This window comes from Myotis daubentonii, chromosome 12 (genome assembly GCF_963259705.1).
Source record: "Myotis daubentonii chromosome 12, mMyoDau2.1, whole genome shotgun sequence".
Classification (NCBI taxonomy): domain Eukaryota; kingdom Metazoa; phylum Chordata; class Mammalia; order Chiroptera; family Vespertilionidae; genus Myotis; species Myotis daubentonii.
This window is the reverse complement of record NC_081851.1, coordinates 19197191-19218014: the sequence shown is the minus strand read 5'-3', so window position 1 is coordinate 19218014 and position 20824 is coordinate 19197191. Positions and strand designations below refer to the sequence as shown.

Below are 20824 nucleotides of genomic sequence, written 5' to 3'. Positions count from 1 at the left end.
ATTTTGAAAAACCCTAACTTAATTCTGGTGCCGTGTCACATATAGAAATTTTTTGATATTTGCAACCATAGTAAAACAAAGACTTATATTTTTGATATTTATTTTATATATTTAAATGCCATTTAACAAAGAAAAATCAACCAAAAAAATGAGTGCACGTGTCAACTCTGACACGCGTGTCATAGGTTCGCCATCACTGCCCTAGGAAGACCCACTTAGGGTCAGGCCCCTGTTCAGTAACATCATCACTGTAGACAACCTGCTCAAATAAAATAAAAAATAAAACTGATGCAGTAGGAATCTACAGAAACTGAACCATGAAATCAAAGCCTCACACTTTCTCCTGAGCTTTCACTTCCAAAGGGGATCATGGACTATACTGGACTACCTGGTGTTCCATAAGTAATGCAAAATCAACCAGTTCTCAAACTTTTCCTCATAGTCTTTCACAACTTCTCTATCGCTGAGCAGTGCAGGGACCCCTCTGCAAACAAAGACTGGCATCATTCCACTGTACCCTCCGTGCTGACTGAAATGACTTGAACAAGGCTGCTGGAGGCAGTAAAAAATAGTTTCCAGGATTGTGTGCTGTGAACTAAAAGTAGAAAACCTGAGACATCTTCCAGGAGGATCCACTTAGGAAATATTGGTTTTCTACTGAATCAGCATGAAATAAAATGCAGTATTTGTATTCATTATTCAAATAATATACATAACACGTTAAAGGAATGACTACCTCTTTGGGTGTATCCTTAGGCTGTCCTTCCCCCCAAGCAACTGCTTAGTAGGAAGCATGAGGGTGTTAAGGACTGATCCAACAGACAAAAAGCTCCAGGCACTTTTTCTCCCTGGGAGAAAAGGGTGGGAAGATGTAAGTAGAGACAGAGCCAAAGAAAATAGCTCAGAGACATATAGACCAGTGGAACAAAACAGAGAACCCAGAAATCTACCTAAGCCATTATACTCATTTAATACTTGACAAAGGAGGCAAGAGCATACAATGGAGTCAAGACAGTCTCTTCAATAAATGGTGTTGCTGAACCCGTGGATAGAGCATCGGCCTGCGGACTGAAAGGTCCCAGGTTGATTCTTGATTCTGGTCAAGGGCATGTACCTGGGTTGCAGGCACATCCACAGTGGGAGATGTGCAGGAGGTAGCTGATCGATGTTTCTCTCTCATCGATGTTTCTAACTCTCTATCTCTCTCCCTTCCTCTCTGTAAAAAATCAATAAAATATATTTTTAAAAAATAAAATAAAATAAAATAAAATAAATGGTGCTGGGAAGATTGGTCAGATACATGCAAAAGAATGAAACTAGACTACCAACTTACACCATACACAAAAACAAACTCAAAATGGATAAAGAATTCAAACGTAAGACAGGAAACCATAAAAATCTTAGAAGAAGCCATAGGCTGCAAAACAGCAATATCTTTACTGATACAGCCCTAGGGCAATGGAAACGAAAGAGAAAATAAACAAATGGGACTACATCAAAATAAAAAGCTTCTGCACAACAAAAGAAACCATCAATGTTATCTCCGATAAGGGTTTAATCTCCAACATTTACAGGGAACTCATGCAACTTAACAAAAGGAAGATAAACAACCCAATAAAAAATATGAGCAAAGGACCTAAACAGACACTTTTCAAAAGAGGACATACAGAAGGCCAAGAGACATATGAAAACATGCTCAAAGTCACTAATCATCTGAGAGATGCAAATCAAAACAACAATGAGGTACCATCTCACACCTGTCAGAATGGCTATCATCAACGACAAGTGCTGGCGAGGATGCGGAGAAAAAAGAACCCTCGTTCACTGCTGATGGGAATGCAGATCAGTGCAGCCACTGTGGAGAACAGTATGCAGTTTCCTCAAAAAACTAGAAATGGAACTCCCATTTGACCCAGTGATCCCACTTCTAGGAATATATCCCAAGAAACCAGGAACACCAATCAGAAAGGATCTAAGCACCCCTATGTTCATAGCAGCACAATTTACAATAGCTAAGATTTGGAAACAGCCTAAGTGCCCATCAGCAGATGAGTAGATTAGAAAACTGTGGTACATATACACAATGGAATACTATGCTGCTGTAAAAAAGAAGGAATTCTTACCATTTGCAACAGCATGGATGGATCTAGAAAGCATTATGCTAAGTGGTATAAACCAGCCAGAGAAAGATAAATATCACATGATGTCACTTATTTGTGGAATAAAACGATCATAAATGGATGAACAAAAATAGATACAGAGACAAAGAAGCATCAAACAGACTGTCAAACTTCAGCAGGAAGGCAGGGGAGAGTTATGGGGGGAGGGGTGGTATTAGATCAACCAAAGGATTTGTATGCATGCATATAAGCATAACCAATAGACACAGACACTAGGAGGGTGAGGGCATGTGCCGGGAGGTGGGGGAGCATGGGGGGAGGTCGATGGGGGAAAAAGGAGACATATGTACTACTATTTGTAATACTTAAACAATAAAAAAAAATAGGATATAAATAATAATAGGACATTATTTAGTTTAGACTGAACCTGAATTCATGTGGCAGAATATTAAGAAATGAAATCTCTTTCAATGTTGAAATGAGAAAAAAAAGAAAATAGTTCAGAGAAAGAAGGAAAAAAATTAGTGGTAGAAAGTCTTCTCTAAAGATATCAAAAACTAACATTTGAGTACACATGTAAAATGTCAAACAACTCTATTAAGCACATGTATGCCCATTTTATAGCTAGAGAAGTCCACAATTAATTAATTTGTCCTAAGGACACACAGAGCTAGTAAATGATAAACTAATATGTGAAGAAAAGTCATCCATCTGCAAAGCCTTGACCTTATCTATTTACCAGGCACCAGACCCCAGGCAGAGACCAGCCAGGTGGAAAAACAGGTGCTCAGCCAATCAGGGACCAGGTCCCAGAACTGTGGCCAGAGAAGGGTGACAACCCCAGACTTCTTCCTGCAACAGGGACAAAGTGCTGAGTGCTTTGGCCAACTTTTTACTGGTCTCCCATGCTGGGCACATCTAATGCACTTTCACCCAGGGGTGTGTGCCAGTGGCAGCAAAGCAGGAGGATTCATAAACAAATGTCACTGGCTTTGACAATCTGCTCAAAACTGACCCTACTGACCTTCAACTATGCTTACACATGCAAAAGCCTGCTTTGTTTTGTGTTTAATGTGAGTGTCTGTGTGGTGGGGCAGGGGGGTGATTAAAATCTGCATTATCATTCTGTATTATCTTTCCTTTCATGCATTGACTTTTAGCTGAACCAGTATGAAGAAATACTGTATTAAACAAATTCTGTATTCAGAATTCCATGAATACTTATTTAGACATATGAGGAAGATGGGAGTTAAATACAACAGAAGAGAAAGTGAGAATCACTCAGAGCTGTTGTATATAAGTTTTTCTATCAATATTAAGTACATACAACCCTTCCCAAAGAATTGTGGGTAAAGGACAGGAAGAAAATCACAGGTCTACAACACTGACACTTGTCAAAGAGAACTGAAATTATTGGAATGTGGGAGTTGACACTGCTGAAGACCTGACAGGAAAGGACACACAAGGAGTGACCAGCTGCTCTGCCTGATAAAAAGTGACAAAGCACACAAGAGGGTAACTGTGATAAGTGAGAGAGGGGAAGATACTATTATATGATTTTAAGAAAAAAACCATACTGGCCCAGTTTGACTCAGTAGATAGAGCATCGGCCTGCTGACTGAAGGGTCCCAGGTTCGATTCTGGTCAAGGGCATGTACCTTGGTTGTGGGCATATCCCCAGTAGGGGGTGTGCAGGAGGCAGCTGACTGATGTTTCTCTCTCATGGATGTTTCTAATTCTTTATCCCTCTCCCTGTTTCTCTGTAAAAAATCAATAAAATATATTTTTTTAAAAAGAAAAAAAAATACTGAAAAATAAGGTAGATTGACACCTGCCTAAAATTACATTTGTAGCAACTTGAGACGTTTCTATAGATTGCCAGGTAATAATGGGCTGAAAATTCCCAAATCACAATTTTGTGACATAATCAATAAAAATTAACATCAGAATTGTATCTGAAATAAAAATAAATTACCTCCATATATTATGTATGATAGACAAACTATAACACATTTTTTAAAAGTGTAGGTCTTCAGAGTATCATTGGGATTTTGGATAGAGTATTCAGAAGGTCTTACCGCAGCTGTGGTTAATAATTAATCCTAGACTGAGCACTGCTCTATACCCACCTAACAAATCTTAAAAGCAAAACCCAAAAAAGATCAAACTTAACAGTATCTTAGAACAAAGCTCAACAATATTTTTGGAATACAAAAATACAGCACCTAACAAAATAAAATTCATAATGTCTGGCATCCAATTAAAGACTACCAAACATACTAAAAGGTAAGAAAATATGAGGAGAATCCATTGAAACCAACCTAGAACTGGCACAGATGTAAAAATTAGCTGACATGACAATAAAAAGGTATAACTATGTTCCATATGTTCAAAAAGTTAACTGAGAAATCAAAGAAATAAAAGAGACTGAAATCATACTTCTAGACATGAAAAATACCCCGAATAGGATTAATGGTAGATTAGAAATCAAAAAAGAAAAGAGTAAGAAACTTGAAGGCAAAGCAATTAAAACCAAAATGCAGCCCGGTCAGTGTGACTCAGTGGTTGAGGATCAACCTATAAATCAGGAGGTCACGGTTTGATTCCTGGTCAGGGCACATGAGTGGGTTGCAGGCTTGATCCCCAGTAGGCAGCCAACAATAATTCTTTCTCATCATTGATGTTTCTATCTCTCTCTCTCTCTTTTCCTTCCTCTCTCTGAAATCAGTAAAAACATTTTTTAATGCAAAAACTAAATAGTACAGTGAGTTGTGACAGCAATTTTAATACCTAACACATGGATAATTGGAGTCCCCAAACTGCAGTTGGACAGAGAACAACTGGAAAAATATTTAAAGAAATAATAGTTGAAAATTTCCCAAACTTAATGAAAACTATAGATCCATAGATCCAAGAAATTCAATAAACCCTAAGTACAAGAAACATGAAAAAAATATAAAGAGTCATCAAATTGCTCAAAACAAGTGAAAAACAGAAAATCTTAAAAGCATCAAGAGAAAAAAGATACATGACATACAAAGGAACAAAGATAAAGATGACATCAAATTTTTCATAAGAAACAATGCAAGGGAGAAAACAGTGAAAATAACATCTAGAAAGTACTAAAAGAAATTTAAAACATTTAAGGCATGTCAAACTGTAATTCTATACCCAGCAAAAATACATTTTAAAAACCAAAGGCAAAATAAAGACAATTTCAGACATATAAAAACTAAAATAATTCATTCTTGGAAGATACACACTACAAGAAACATTAAAGGAAATCCTCCAAGCAAAAGAACTATGGATATAAAAAAGAATGAATATCTCCAGAAACGGTTACTACATGTTAATAATACACATACACACACACACACAATATAAATCTCTTTTAAAAAATCACTGAAGTTTAAACAAAAATCATGATGTACAAAACATATAATCCCAGTGGTCTTTATAAGGAGGCAGGCGATAGTGAGAGGGACAGAATGTGACAAATGAGAGAAGTAGTTGAAATAAAGCAAGACAGTGGAGTGAGGCGAAGAAGGGGCCATGAGGCAAGAAATGCAGCAGTCCTCAAAGCCCACAAAAGCAAGAATGCAAATCCTCCCCTGAAGTCTCTGGAACACAGATCTGCCAACACTTCGATTTTAGAATTCTGCCTTCGGAACTATAAGAGAATAAATTTGTGTTGTTTTAAGCCACTGAAGTTGTAGTAATTTGTTACAGCAGCAATAGGAAACTAGTATTGAGCCTAAGGATTTAAAAGAGGGCTGATCCCATTCGCACCCTCTGTCCAGCACATTCCAGACTCCCAGAAGGAAAGTAAGTGATTAGCGTAAGCCACATGTACTTAGGCTTATTTATGGAATTTCTATTCTATTCCACTTATCTATTTACACACCAATACCTTACTTTTTCAATTATTTAATGGCTTAGGAGTATGTTTTAACAAGTTGCTTGTGCTGCTCACCCCTCATAACTTTTCTTTTTCAGCCTTTCCCCAACATTCCTACATGTTTTTTCCATGTGAACTTTAACATCAACTTTTCTAACTCTATAAAAAGTTTTGTTGGTATTTTTAAATTACGTTGTGTTAATGTTAACTTAGAACTGACATCTTTATAATGTTGAATTCTCCTATTCATGTACAAGAAATGTCTTTTCACTGTTCAAATCTTCTCTGCCTTCAAGAATGTTTTAAAGTTTTCCTCAGTTCTGAACATTTCTTGTTTTTAAATTTATTCTTAAAACTACTTTTTTGTTGTTGTTAAAACTTTTAATAGCTTTTGACAATGTCTAAAGTATATTTTTTAAAACTTTAAAAAGAGTTTTGGGTTAAAAAAACACACACCCCACAATATAAAAATATAAACACATCAACTACAGGGAGGAAATGTGTCAAAGTGTGAGAGAGTGGTCTGTTAGCAGCTAGCAGCTAACAGTGAATCAATGGGCAAGTTTGCTAGATGGGATAGAGAAATGGATTAATTCACCAAAAGAGTTCAGTGGTGCTGACTTAAGATAACTGCTGCTGTAATCCAAACAGCCTACATCATAACTTAAAAGAGCATATTTCATCTGATAAATGTCATATCTATCCTAGTAACTCTTAAAACTAAAACAAATATACAAGAAATTTCCTATTACCAAGAATGTTTAATTTCAACCAACTACATCCAACAATCATACATCAACAATGAAACACTTAAGGTTTTACCCTATAAAGATCAGAAAAAGATAAGGATAGTTCACTTTTGAACCACTCTTACTTAACTTTGTTCTCAAGATCTAGGCAATGCAATGCAATACTATATATACACTCAGTTGTCATTCAATCATTTTATTTCTACAAAAACGGCCAATTTCATACAGTTCAACTGTGTGTGTGTTTGTGTGTGTGTGTGTGTGTGTGTGTGTGTGTGTGTGTGTGTGTGGAAAATAAATAGAAAGTTGTATAAGGATGTCAACAAGTTCCAAATTTGTAACACTTTAATGCAATGCTAATTGAAAAGCAAGTAGTAATTTAAAATTTTCTTCAAAAATTTTCTCCAGCCTTTCAGGGTTCACAGGGAATAAAATATTTGTTATATATTATAGTATCTCATTTTACTAGAGATTAAAATTGAGTATTATACTATCATAAACAAGCACCCCCCCCAGCAGTACTGACAGCCACAGAGGAATTACAGCCAAGAACAAGCTGATCTGCGGAGTGAGGGAAGGAGGATTGTGGCTCACATAGGGCTAATGTGAGGATTAAATGAGATATAATGCAAAGCAATTAGAACACTGTTCAATCAATACAAAGACAGTATTTGATAAACATTGGCCATCATGATCAAGGAATTACAGGTGTTACCAATATAGGCCATAACTGCATACATAATGTATTCCTGAAATGGTAAAAACATCAAACTTAGATAAATATTATCATTTCAGAAATACTTTATTATTCTGATTCATCTTTAATTGCTTATGGTTCACTGCTTCTCCTACCAAGACAGAATTCAATGTGCTGAACCCCTTAAAATTATAGGGACAGGAAGAACATGACCCAGTCCTTAACCTCCAGAAGCAATTGAAAAGGGACTGACAATATTCAGAAAATATTTTCTATTTACAAGAATCTGTACGATTCCAATAAAATTAAATCTAAACTGCTTCTTTCTTCTTACGCTTTCTCTCTTCAGCAGAATTCTCAGTAATCCATTTTCTCCTCCAGCCATAACCCAAGAAAAGCCCCTGATAAGTTAGGTAAACCTCTAAATTCAAAATAACTCCCCTACATGGGAAATATAGCTACAGCTGCACTGGCTCTGAAAACAGAAGTTACTTCTTGGTATTGCTAACCACTAGTTCATGCCCCATTTGCAAATCAAGAAGCAATACTTCAGCCGGCCTGGTGTGGGGGGTCAATGGTTACCCATGAACCAGGAGTTCATGGTTTGATTCCCAGTCAGGGCACATGGTCTGGTAGGGGGCTTGATCCCCAGTAGGGGATGTGCAGGAGGGAGCCGATCAATTATTCTCTCTCATCATTGACGTTTCTATCTCTCCCTCTCCCTTCCTCTCTCTGAAATCAAGAAAAAACATTAAAAAAAAAAAAGAAGCAATACTTGAGATGAGCCCAAGTGACCAATTCAGATAAGCATGATTCCATTTATATGGGAATCTAAATTAGCCAAATTCATAAAAACAAAAAGCAGAATGGAAGTTTCCAGGGGCTAGGTGAGGGAAAGAGAAATGGGGAGTTACTGTTTAATGGGTACAGAGTTTAAGTTATGCAAAATAAAAAAGTTCTCGGGACCTATTCCACACCCATCTGAGTACACTTAACACTACGAAACTGTACAATTAAAAATTGTTAAAATGGTAAGTTTTATGTCGTGTTTTTAAAATTATATGGAAATAACCAAATAAATATAGCAGATTTGACCCTATATCATCACAGACCATGTAAAAGATCCTCTTAGATAGACCTTAGGCATTTTTCAGACCTTTGGCCTAAGTGATATATACAATATAAATCAAAGAGTTACGGCTTTCTAAAAATCTTTCTAAAGCACTCACACAGGAATGAAAGAAAAACTCATCTACTACTACAGACGAAACTAATTACTACTTACTCCAGCACTTTTCAATCTTTTTCATCTCATCACACATAAACTAATTACTAAAATTCTTCAGCACACCAAAAAATATATTTTTTATTGCTCTGACAAAAATATAAGTATAAATTTGATTCATTCACATGGGATGGTTATTATCCTCATTTTTTTTTTTTTTACTCTGACCATCTAAAAGAAAAGAAGTCAGTGCCCTGACTACATAGTCAGTATTGCATGTTTTAAAAATTCTTGCAGCATACCAATGTCGCAGCACACTGGTTGAAAATCACTGACTTAATCCAAAAATGCCTTCATTAAGAACAAAGCAACAGAAAATGAACTTCTAGACCTCCTGGGCCTCTCACGGAAGTCCATCAGAGATTTTGAGAAGCTAATGTCAATGCCGGCTTTCAGAAGTATCTCCAATTCCTTTCAATCCATGGCCAGTTTCTGAAAATATTCTACATTTCTAGACAAACTTGCCACATCAACCTAGAATTAAGAGGTATTCACAGAATGCAATATAGCCTAATCTAACCTAAGCAATGGTACCTAAATCATCAATATCAAGTGTGTTCCCTGGTTTATCTGTTCATGGGGTCCCTTGGTTTCCTTTTAAGAATGTGCATGGTCCAGAATGGCCTGTGATCATCATAATGGTTAAGAAGTTGATAGGAAGTAATATGAATGTTCACAGCATACACTGGTTTTGCCCAAACTGGCAGGTCTGTCCTCTCCAGCTGGAGTATAACACAACAAAATCTACTACTACCTTAAGTACTCATTCAGGATTAGATAGCTTAGTTTATGACCAGATGGCCTGGAATGGAATCCTGGCTCAACTACCTACCAGATCTGTTGCCTTGGGAATACATTTTATTCACAGATGTGTTGGTGTTTTATAAATGAAGGCAAGACCCTCTACCAGCAAAAAAATCTCGCTTCATTGTGGTCGTCTGGAACCCAACTGCAATATTTCTGAGGTGTGCCTGTATTACTTCATTTCTTTGTGCCTGATTCATGATCTATAAATTGGAGTTTCATGAGAATCTGAAATCTTAAAATCCAAAAGTTACAAAGTAATGATTCAGGTGGTGTTTACTACTCATTTAGGGAAGAAAAAGTGGTGTCACCTTATGTCCAATTATAGCAGAATTTCTAACATCTACATCTTAAGTTCGGAGTTTTACATGTACTCTTGACCCTCAATCGAGGTCTCGGAAGGGGAGAAGGTCATTCTAGGTCAGCCGTGGGCAAACTACGGCCCGTGGGCCGGATTCGGCCCGTTTGAAAGACCGTACCCTTTTACGTAATGATGTTACTTTGTTTTTTTTTTTTTTTTTTTTTAATTAAATCTTTATTGTTCAGATTATTACATTTGTTCCTTTTTTTTCCCCCCATAACTCCCCTCCTCCCAGTTCCCGCCCCACCCTCCGCCCTCACTCCCCACCCACTGTCCTCATCCATAGGTGCACGATTTTTGTCCAGTCTCTTCCCACATCTCCCACACCCCTTCCCCCCCCAAGAATAGTCAGTCCATTCCCTTTCTATGTCCCTGATTCTATTATAATCAACAGTTCATTCTGTTCATCAGATTATTTATTCACTTGATTCTTAGATTCACTTGTTGATAGATGCATATTTGTTGTTCATAATTTGTATCTTTACCTTTTTCTTCCTCTTCCTCTTCTTAAAGGATACCTTTCAGCATTTCATATAATCCTGGTTTGGTGGTGATGAACTCCTTTAGCTTTTCCTTATCTGTGAAGCTCTTTATCTGACCTTCAATTCTGAGTGATAGCTTTGCTGGATAAAGTAATCTTGGTTGTAGGTTCTTGGTATTCATCACTTTGAATATTTCTTGCCACTCCCTTCTGGCCTGCAAAGTTTCTGTTGAGAAATCAGCTGACAGTCGTATGGGTATTCCCTTGTAGGTAACTGAGTTTCTTTCTCTTGCTGTTTTTAAGATTCTCTCTTTATCTTTTGCTCTTGGCATTTTAATGATGATGTGTCTTGGTGTGGTCCTCTTTGGATTCCTTTTGTTTGGGGTTCTTCGCGCTTCTTGGACCTGTAAGTCCATTTCTTTCACCAGGTGGGGGAAGTTTTCTGTCATTATTTCTTCAAATAGGTTTTCAATATCTTGCTCTCTCTCATCTTCTGGCACCCCTATAATTCTGATGTTGGTACGCTTGAAGCTGTCCCAGAGGCTCCTTACACTGTCCTCGCATTTTTGGATTCTTTTTTCATTTTGCTTTTCTGGTTGGATGTTTTTTGCTTCCTCGCATTTCAAATCATTGACTTGATTCTTGCGCTCCTCTGGTCTGCTGTCGGGCGTCTGTATAATGTTCGTTATTTCAGTCCGTGTATGCTTAATTTCTAGTTGGTTCCCCAATATAAGATCGAGGGTCTTATTAGTTTTTGTGTAGAGCTCATTAAGTTTATCGGCAGCTTCTAAACAGTTCTTGAGAGACCTTAAAAGTGTGGTTCTGAACTCTATTTCTTCCATTGACAATTTTGTCCTGTTTCTTTGTCTCCGCATTTTGTTATGCTTCCTTGGTGCACCCCCTAGTGGTCTTTGTTCGCAGTCTTATAGATAAATCTTGATTGTTGTAGCTAATTCCAGGGAGGGTTTGACCTCCAGGCCAAGTGGCTATGAGAATCAGCTGTGTCAGTAGTGAGAGAACTTCTGTCCTCTAGGGCGGTGCTAATCTAGCCTTTGCCTGAGGCTATCCGGCAAATGGTTCTGCGCCGGGCTTGGGCGGGGCGGGTCGCACAGGATCAACAGGGTGGGCCGGAGAGAGCAGTTATGGCGGCTCTCAGTCCTGTCCCCAGGGGGTCTGCCTCTCTGAGTCCCAGCACCCGCTGCAAAGCTCGGAGAGAAAGCTGCACTCGCTCTGACCGAAGCCAGACAGACCCGCTTCTGCCGTTTGAGTCTGGGTCCCTAAAGACTCGCCTGGATCTGGTGCTCAGAGTCTGCGACTCCCTCCCGATTGAAAACGCCAACCGCGCCCTCCGCCACCAGCCCGCTCCGCGCACTCCACACCTCAGAATTTGACTTCAGCACTGCGCCTCCTCTGAGTGTCCGTATGCGTTTCTCTTTCCTCCTAGTTGTAGGACTTCCACTCAGCCAGCGTTCCTGTGGTTCTGGGTGATGTCCCTTCCGTTTTTTGGTTTCACTTTTGAAGTAGTTGTTCAAAGCAGCAAACTCCGGCGTTAACCTATGCCGCCATCTTGGTTCTCCTCGATGTTACTTTGAATTTATATTAGTTCACACAAACACTCCATCCATGCTTTTGTTCCGGCCCCCTGGTCCAGTTTAAGAACCCACTGTGGCCCTTGAGTCAAAAAGTTTGCCCACCCCTGTTCTAGGTAAACCTCAACTAAAACTGAAGGCCTGCTGTGCATAAACTGTAGATGCTAACAGAGGTTCTGCCCCACAGAAATTCCAATCTGGGCAAAGAATGACACTCATAAAATAATTTAAGTAGCTAAATAAGGCAGTACATAATTAAGTTAGAAATGAATGATAGATGAGTAACAAAGATGATGCAAATTCAGAGGGGATTGCAGGACTGAAGAGAAACGGAGAAAGGTGGGAGGTGAGAGCCCATTGCAGTGCTCCAGGCAGGGGGAGCTGAAAGAGCTCACCAGGAGAATTAATAGGCATTGGTGCTGCCTGGGAAGGAGTCAAAAATGAGATCAATGTGGCAGACAGAATAATCATGGCATTAATAAAAACCGGGAAACTGGAGATGGCTCAAGATAATTCTGCTCTGGACATGCGCAATGTGTTGGTGCCTAGACATGCACATGAAGGAAGACACCCTCAGGGCAGCTAGAGGACAGGGACAGACAACTAGAGCAGGATGATAACCAAGAAGTACAAAGTCACAGAAACCAAGGCAGAAAGTTCCAAGAAGCAGCTATCAACAATGCCTGACGCTGCTACAACAGATAGCAAGAGAAAATGCAGCCATAGACAACAGGCCTCGTGGCAGTCTCGCAAAGCCAATCAGAAAGCTCAAGCCACATGCAGATGGAAAATTTCTAAAATATCAAGCACCAGCAATAATTTAATTTTCCCCAAGAGTAGTGTGGCTTATTACTACTCTAGATGACAACAAATTAGAGGACTTTATATCTACCTCCCCAAAGGTGATCTTTTTGGCAGGTGTCTCCGAGACCTGCAAAGACTATAAAGGGGAGGAAACAGTCATTAACAAGAGGAAGAGAGGACACTTTCCAACTACAGGATTCTAAGGCTCCTGGTAGCAGCGAACAGCTTTAAACAATATTAATTCTACTTACTAGGCCCTAGAGTAGAGTAGCCACTTTACCCCTATACAAAGAATTAAAACACCTGTTAAGAAAGTCACTTTTTAAAATACTTTTACATTTATATAAAGTAATACATTGATTAGAAGAAAGTAAATACGTTTTGAAGAACCAAGATGGCAGTGTAGGTAAACGCAGGTACTCGCCACCTCTCACAACCACATCAAAATTACTAAAATACAGAACTGCCATCATTCAGAACCACCTGAAATCTGGCTGAATGGAAGTCCTACAACTAGAGAAGTAAAGAAAGCACATTGAGACTGGTTGGGGGTGGGGGGCCGGAAGCCAAGGAGGGGTGGAGGCGCAGAACAGACTGGTCAGACACCCAAGTGTGGTGTGTTTTTTTAATCAGAAGAGAGAGATGTGGCTGCAAAGGCCTCCCATGAGAAGCAAGGGGTCCCAGACCCACACCAGACCCCTGAGCACAGAGTCCCAGTGCTGGGAAGAGAAGTCCCCACCACTAGGGGCTGTAAAAACAAGCGGGGATTGTGGCTGAGTGACAGAGGCTGCTGGAGACCCAGAGAGTTCCTTTTAAAGGCCAGTGCACAGACTTACTCAGGCTCAATCCCTCTGGACTCCAATGCTGGGGGTGGTGGCTGGAAAGGAACCTGGGACATTCAAGGACAAACTGGATTGTCTGGCACTGGAGCAGGAATTTGGGGGTGGATTTCTCCCAGATTTGGGGATGTGGGGGTCATTGTTCCTGTCCTAGGACCTCCCCCATCGCAGAGCTGACTGGAAGCCATATCTGAGTTTCCATAAGCTTGGCTCACACTTTTTGCTCTGCCCTGGTGATTCCCTGAGAACCTGCCCTTTGCAATTTGCAGCCCCACCCAAAGTGTTTGCTGCAGCTTTTCCATATGAATGGTCTGTCCTGTTCAAGCTTCAGTCTTCCCTAAAATCTCTTAAACAAGCAGTAGCTGATGTCAGCATGCCCCATACCTATCTATAAGAAGGGAGTGGCAAGAAATATTCAAAGTGATGAATACCAAGAACCTACAACCAAGATTACTCTACCCAGCAAAGTTATCCTTTAGAATTGAAGGTCAGATAAAGAGCTTCACAGACAAGAAAAAACTATAGGAGTTCATCACCACCAAACCAGTATTAGATGAAATGTTGAAGGGTATTCTTTTAGAAGAGGAAAAAGAACAAGATAAAAATCATGAACAATAAAATGGCAATAAATACATTTCTATCAACAATTGAATCTAAAATCAAAATAAAAGAAAAAAAACTAATGAAAAAAAATACACTGATGAATAAAATAGAATCAGAGGCACGAAATATGGAACAGACTGATGAATCTCAGAGGGAAGGGGGGCGAGGGGGCAGGAAGAGATTCAGCAAAGATCTTATATGCATGGCATTACCTATGCACTCAGACAATAGGGTGGTGAAGGCCTGGGGCTGGATGGGAATTGGATGGAGGGAGGGGGGATAATGGAGGTGAATGGGGGACATCTGTAATACTCTCAACAATAGAGTTTTTTAAAAAAAGTAAATACCACTCCTAATCAATTCTATTTCCTAAAACAAATTACCTAATCAAATTAGGTTTTTAACTCCTTTTGGCCTTTATTCCTAAACACTTTGTTCGTATGCTTTGTTAAAACAAAACTGAAATACAGCCGAAACCAGTTTGGCTCAGTGGATAGAGCGTCGGCCTGTGGACTGAAGGGTCCCAGGTTCGGTTCCGGTCAAGGGCATGTACCTGGGTTGCGGGCACTTCCCCAGTGGGGGATGTGCAGGAGGCAGCTGATCAATGTTTCTCTCTCATTGATGTTTCCAACTCTCTATCTCTCTCCCTTCCTCTCTGTAAAAAATCAATAAAATATATTTTTAAAAAAATTGAAATACAAATTATCATCTACTAAAACAGTCATATTTCTGGAATTTTATCCAAATTTATATTTACTAGACATAAATGACTGTTTTATTTATAAGTTAAAAGAAGCCCGGGCCGGTGTGGCTCTGTTGGGCGTCATCTACTGCACTGAAATGTTCCCGGTTCCATTCCCAGTCAGTGCACATGCCTGGGTTGTGGGCTGAATCCCTGGTAGAGGGCTTGCAGGAGGCAGCCGATTGATGTCTTGCTCTTCGCTCTTCTCTCTCTCTCTCCCTTCCTCTCTCTTTAAAAATCAATAAAAACATATTTTTTGAAATGTGGCATGTTCAATTCCCAGGTTGCAGTTCAATCCCTGGTCGGGGTTTGTAGAGGAGGCCACCAATCAATGTTTCTCTCTCACCCATCAATGTTTTTTTGTGTATTTGTATTTTTTTCTCTCTCTCTTTCTCTAAATCAATTTTAAGAATAAAATAAATAAAAAGACAACCATGCCTTCCATAAACCCATTTCAGAAATACAAAATAGTCACAGGATATTAAGTACAGCATATTAAATACATTTCTATCAACAATTGAATCTAGCCGAAACCGGTTTGGCTCAGTGGATAGAGCGTCGGCTTGCGGACTGAAAGGTCCCAGGTTCGATTCCGGTCAAGGGCATGTACCTGGGTTGCGGGCACATCCCCAGTGGGAAATGTGCAGGAGGCAGCTGATCGATGTTTCTCTCTCATCGATGTTTCTAACTCTCTATTTCTCTCCCTTCCTCTCTGTAAAAAATCAATAAAATATATATATTAAAAAACAAAACAAAAAAAACAACAATTGAATCTAAAATCAAAATAAAAGAAAAAAAACTAATGAAAAAAAATACACTGATGAATAAAATAGAATCAGAGGCACGAAATATGGAACAGACTGATGAATCTCAGAGGGAAGGGGGGCGAGGGGGCAGGAAGAGATTCAGCAAAGATCTTATATGCATGGCATTGCCTATGGACTCAGACAGTAGGGGATCTAGTAAATGCTATTGTAATAACTACGCATGGTGTCAGGTGGGTCCCTGACATACAGGGGGATCACTCTGTAAATTGTATGAATGTCTAACCACTGTTCTGAACACCTGAGGTAAATATAAAATAACATTGAGTGTCAACTTTAATTGAAAAATAAAATTTTTTATAAAGAGTATTGAGGCCAGAAGACAGTGGAACAACAATTTTTACCATAAAACAAGCAGGCCAAACTCTGGCAGGAGTTACAAGACTAGCATGCACTGGTGGCTTCTGTATCAGAAATAGAGTTCTTTACTATGCCAGAAAAAAAACGCACAAGAGTATATATTACATGACATGACGCTTTTAAATATATATATATATATATATATATATATATATATATATATATATATATATATATATTGATTTCAGAGAGGAAAGGAGAGACAGAAACAACCATGATGAGAGAGAACCACTGGTCAGCCGCCTCCCGCATGTCCCCAACATGATGCTTTTTTAAAAAAGCTCCCATTTGCTGGTCGTAATGGGCTGATTGGTAAACAAAAATACTACTAAAATTATACATTTAGTATAGGCACACATATATTTTTAATATATTTTCACTATACACACACACCCACACACCTGCTTTCACGATTCTCAATAGCTAGATCTTAGCGTCAAGAAAAATCTTGACATATCCAGAAAAACGAGTTATTTGTAGTAATTATAGTAACTTCTACATTTGGCAACTCTTGCAATGTCCTTACAAACTGTAGAGCACAACTAAAACATTCTCAAAGTCCCTTTTCTCTGGACTATTCATACTACAGCCTCATAGGTCAGTAAAGACAATGTTAAGATATAGTTATGTTAAGACATATAGGATGGTAAGACAAGGAATGGCTCACTGACTTTAGAAAATTAACAACATCTAATCCAAGTATGAAAATCTGCATTAGGTAATCTAGCTATTTCTGCTAGTTTTCTTCAGGAGACAATGGAATTTTATTTTGCTTTTAAGGTATTTTGGTGAAATTCTACTGCAATGGAGAAAAACCATACAAACTTACAAAATACACAGAGGACCATCATTACAATTACAGGTAAATCTTAACTTTGAAAAAGAAAACTAGTTTACATTACTAAAATGAGCACAAAAATCCCTAGGGTGTCTGTCAGTGGACAAAGAGAACTGTGACCTTCAGAAATCTGCCCAGACTTGCTGAAAAAAACCAAGAGCATCCTTTTGGGGCAAATGCTGCGTTTGTGCCCTGTCAGATGTCACACTCGCAGTATCACAATCGTGTGAGAAAATCAATCTCATTTCTCCTACTCAAAAGGGAACAATACTAGAATTTGATCAGCAGGAAGGTTGAAAGTAAAAGCCACTTTTGGAACTACATTCAGGAATATTTGGTAAGAGCCAGACCCATTCATGATGGGCAGAGGCCTATGTGCTATGTAAGTGTAATTACCATCAAGATATTAAACAGCTCACTTGTACATGTAATTGTTCACACAGACACCACGTGGCCACAAGATGTCTGACTGCCAGGACCATTCGCTGATTCAATGACTTCTTTTCATACTTTACATCCTGGCAGGCATTCTCCTCACCTGGCCCTTACATTTATGGGGATCAGAGAGGTGCACTAAAACTTATAAACTATATAAATGGGAAATTAGCAAATATAATTTAGGCTGATATTTCTCAAACAAGCGATTTGTTCCCTTATCTACACACAAAGAATTAATGTATAATATGGCTCTTGGAAAAATAAGCAGTAGGATAATACAAACTTAATGTTTTACTCGATTCAATCATTCTTTTATTTCCCTGTGCTAATGGCCCATGAAGAAAGTCACACACCCAAACAAATGTTAAATGCCTACTGTGTGCCTGGCACTGTGCAAGGTAAGCAAAGGTATAGAAAAGCAAGGACGCATGCCTGCCAAGGACATCTTTAAACTCGAGGAGAGAAGCCCATTACATTATTGTACTATTTTAGGTTTACTGGACACCAACGACATGCCAGGCTGTGCTGGGCACCATGGACACACAATAACAATCAACTCACGACAGTTCGGTAACCAGTGATGAACTACACCACTCCAGGCCTGACTGGTCTTAAAGCATCAATATTTTATTCTGGAAATAAACTTGCATCTGCCCATTAATCCTTCCTATAGATGCCAAGTCTTTGAATACTTTCCACCTATGTTAACCCAGACTAAGGCTGCTTAGGGTGTGAAGTGAAGAAATGTAATGTTTTTAACAAAAATAAAGAAACAGTAAACCGAAGCACATTTGCACTTGAACATTAATTTGGTTTGCATTTGCTGGTGCTTTCGATAACAATAAACAGCAAGTCACTTTGGTCGCACGTAACGTGGAACATGAAGTTTTCTTGCCATGGCAGTTCAGTGTGAAACAAAAGCTAAGCTAGCAAGTTTTGCTTCGCTTTTTACAAACCATTCACTTTCAGTAATTTCTCCAGGAAGACTCTGTGACTCAGTTCCCCAGGCTCAAAAACAGGCAGTATCGACAAATGACAGATGTGGCCTTCTGGGTGACAAAGCAGCGTTTAACCCTGTGAAAGGGCCGGTTTCTAGTCATACAGTACTCACGGGAGTTTTTAAAACGGGGGCCAGCCCTGGATTGCAAATCATGAAGGTCTGCAAACTAGAAACTTTCATGGTGAAGAAAATGCCACCCAATCGCGTATCTTAAAATAAAAAAAAATGTAAACAGCCTCTCCACGGCTTCCTGGAGCGCTAAACAGAATTGCATTGTGGAGGGAGGGCTGTTAGCGAAGGGTCCGGCCGTCCACCCTGCAAAGCGACAGACACTGCAGGCGAAGCGCAGAACAGGACTCCCACCAAAGTCAAAGGAAAAGGCTGTCGGCTGTGCTTCCAAGACTTCCCACCCGTCTCGCTACTGTCACTACTACATTTTACCGTGAACAGTTTGCACGCCGTTATTAAAACCGCGACCAAGGGGAAAAGTGTCCTGAAATTTGCCTACCAACAGCAATCAAATCTAAAAATATGCACCCCCCCCCGCCCCCCGCGGGCCCAGCGGCCAGCACGTCCGAGCGGTCAGGAAGTTCTGACATGGCAGTGACAGCGGCCGGGCAGGACCAGGGAAGGAATCGCGGACCGGAGCCGCGCGGAGCGGCCAGCGCCACGAGCGGGTCTCCGGACCGCAACGGGCCGCTCGGGACCGGGCTCGACCCGGCACCCTCAGCCGCCCAGAGCCCCACGCCGCGGCCCGGTCTCCCGGTGGCGGCCCGACAGCCGCCTCCGCGAGGGCGCGGTGACAGCGCGGGGCCGGGGACGCGGGCCGGCGACACCCACCTTCCTTCTCGGCCCGCGCCGCGGCCACGACGAGGGTCATCACCAGGTGCAGCGCTCCCAGGAGGCCGGCGGCCGCGCTCCGCGGGCCCCCGCCGCGGCCGGCCGCGGGCTCCAGACCGGCCCCGGCGGCCGTGGGGGCGGCGGCGGCTCCTGCGGCTCCTGCGGCCCGCTTCCCCATCCCTGCCGGCCGGGGGCCGCCGCGCTCCGAGTCCGGCGCGGCCCTTCTCGGCGAGGCGGCGGCGGCGGCGGCGCGGGCGCCGTGTTCCGGGCTCGGGCGGAGGCGCCGGGGACGAGAGCGGCTCTGGGCCCAGGGCCTCGGCTCCGGGCGTGGGTCTGGGCCTGTGGGTGCGTGGGAGCGAGAGTGTCAGTCACGGCCGCGGCCTCCACATCGCCCGCGAGGAGGCGAGGCGCAGAGGCGGCGGGTCAGGCGCGGCGGGCGGCCATACTGGAGACGGGAACGGCCACGGCTACGGCGCCGGCCTGCGAGGGGCGGGGCGCGGCCCTGGGCACCGCCCCGCGCGACGTCACCGGGGCCGCCGGTCGGCTGGCGCCCGGACGCCGAGGCCCCGATCTGCTCGTCCGGCTGTCGCAGGCCCACGGCTCACCGGCCAGCGGAGCGGGAGCAGCACCACCCCAACCCGCTACGCGGCCCGCGGGGAGGAGGAGAGAGGCGGCCCGGCGCGGCCGCCAGGACTTATGATGGCGGCGCACGCTTCGCGGAGGCTGTGACGTCGATCACGCGGAGACCGGCAGGCCTCGCGGCGCAGCCGCCGTGGGCGGGGCTGCGGGCGCGGGGGGGCGGGGCGCTGGGGCGGCCGCAGCTGCTCTGACCTGGGCCCGTGACCGCATCCGCGACGCTGCAGTGCGGGAGCCCCCGGAGGCCCCACCCCGGGGCCCGCGCGGAAACTCCCTCGCAGGGACCCGCCCTCCACCGCCGCCCGGCCAGCCCGGGCCTGATCCAGAGCCTGGTGGAGCGCCAGGAGGACGGGCACCTGCGGGGTTCCTCTTTGTGCCCTCGGGACAGGGTGTCAGGAGCGCGTGCGGGACTCTTCCTGCCCTTGGGTTGTGCGCGCTTTGCTGTGTGTGTGTGTGTGTGTGTGTGTGTGTGTGTGTGTGTGTGTAAAGCAGCAGTGACCCTGGAGGGAGAGGGCAGGTTGGTCTTTAGAAAAGCGTCCAGGGACCCTGCTGCCCTATGCGGTCTTCAGACGCTTTATTAACTTAGTAGAGGCCCGGTGCATGAAATTAGTGCAAGGGCCTCGGCCCTCGCAGCCCAGGCTTCGTCCGGAAGGTTGTCTGGAAGGTCGTTCAGCTGTCCGGTCTAATTAGCATATTATACTTTTATTATATACTAGAGGCCTGGTGTACAAAAATTTGTGCACTCGGGGGGAAGGGGGGGGGCCCTCAGCCTGGCCTGTGCCCTCTCGCAGTCTGGGACCCCTCGGGAGATAACGACCTGCTGGCTTAGGCCTGCTCCCGGGTGGCAGAGGGCAGGCCCAATCCCTAGGTGCAGCCCCTGGTCGGGCTCAGAGCAGGGCCGATTGGGGAGTTGAGG

General features: G+C 42.3%; 1 protein-coding gene across 2 annotated transcripts in view; it reads right to left on the bottom strand.

Annotated features, from left to right (window-relative positions):
- TMEM131 (transmembrane protein 131) overlaps positions 1–19961 on the bottom strand; it is a 194646-nt gene extending 174685 nt beyond the window's left edge. For both annotated transcript variants that reach the window (XM_059659035.1, XM_059659036.1), the window contains exon 1: positions 19273–19961. In XM_059659035.1, coding sequence (XP_059515018.1) covers positions 19273–19450 — 178 coding nt within the window. In that variant the 5' untranslated portion in view covers positions 19451–19961. The remainder of the gene's footprint in view (positions 1–19272) is intronic.
- Positions 19962–20824: the final 863 nt, after the last annotated feature.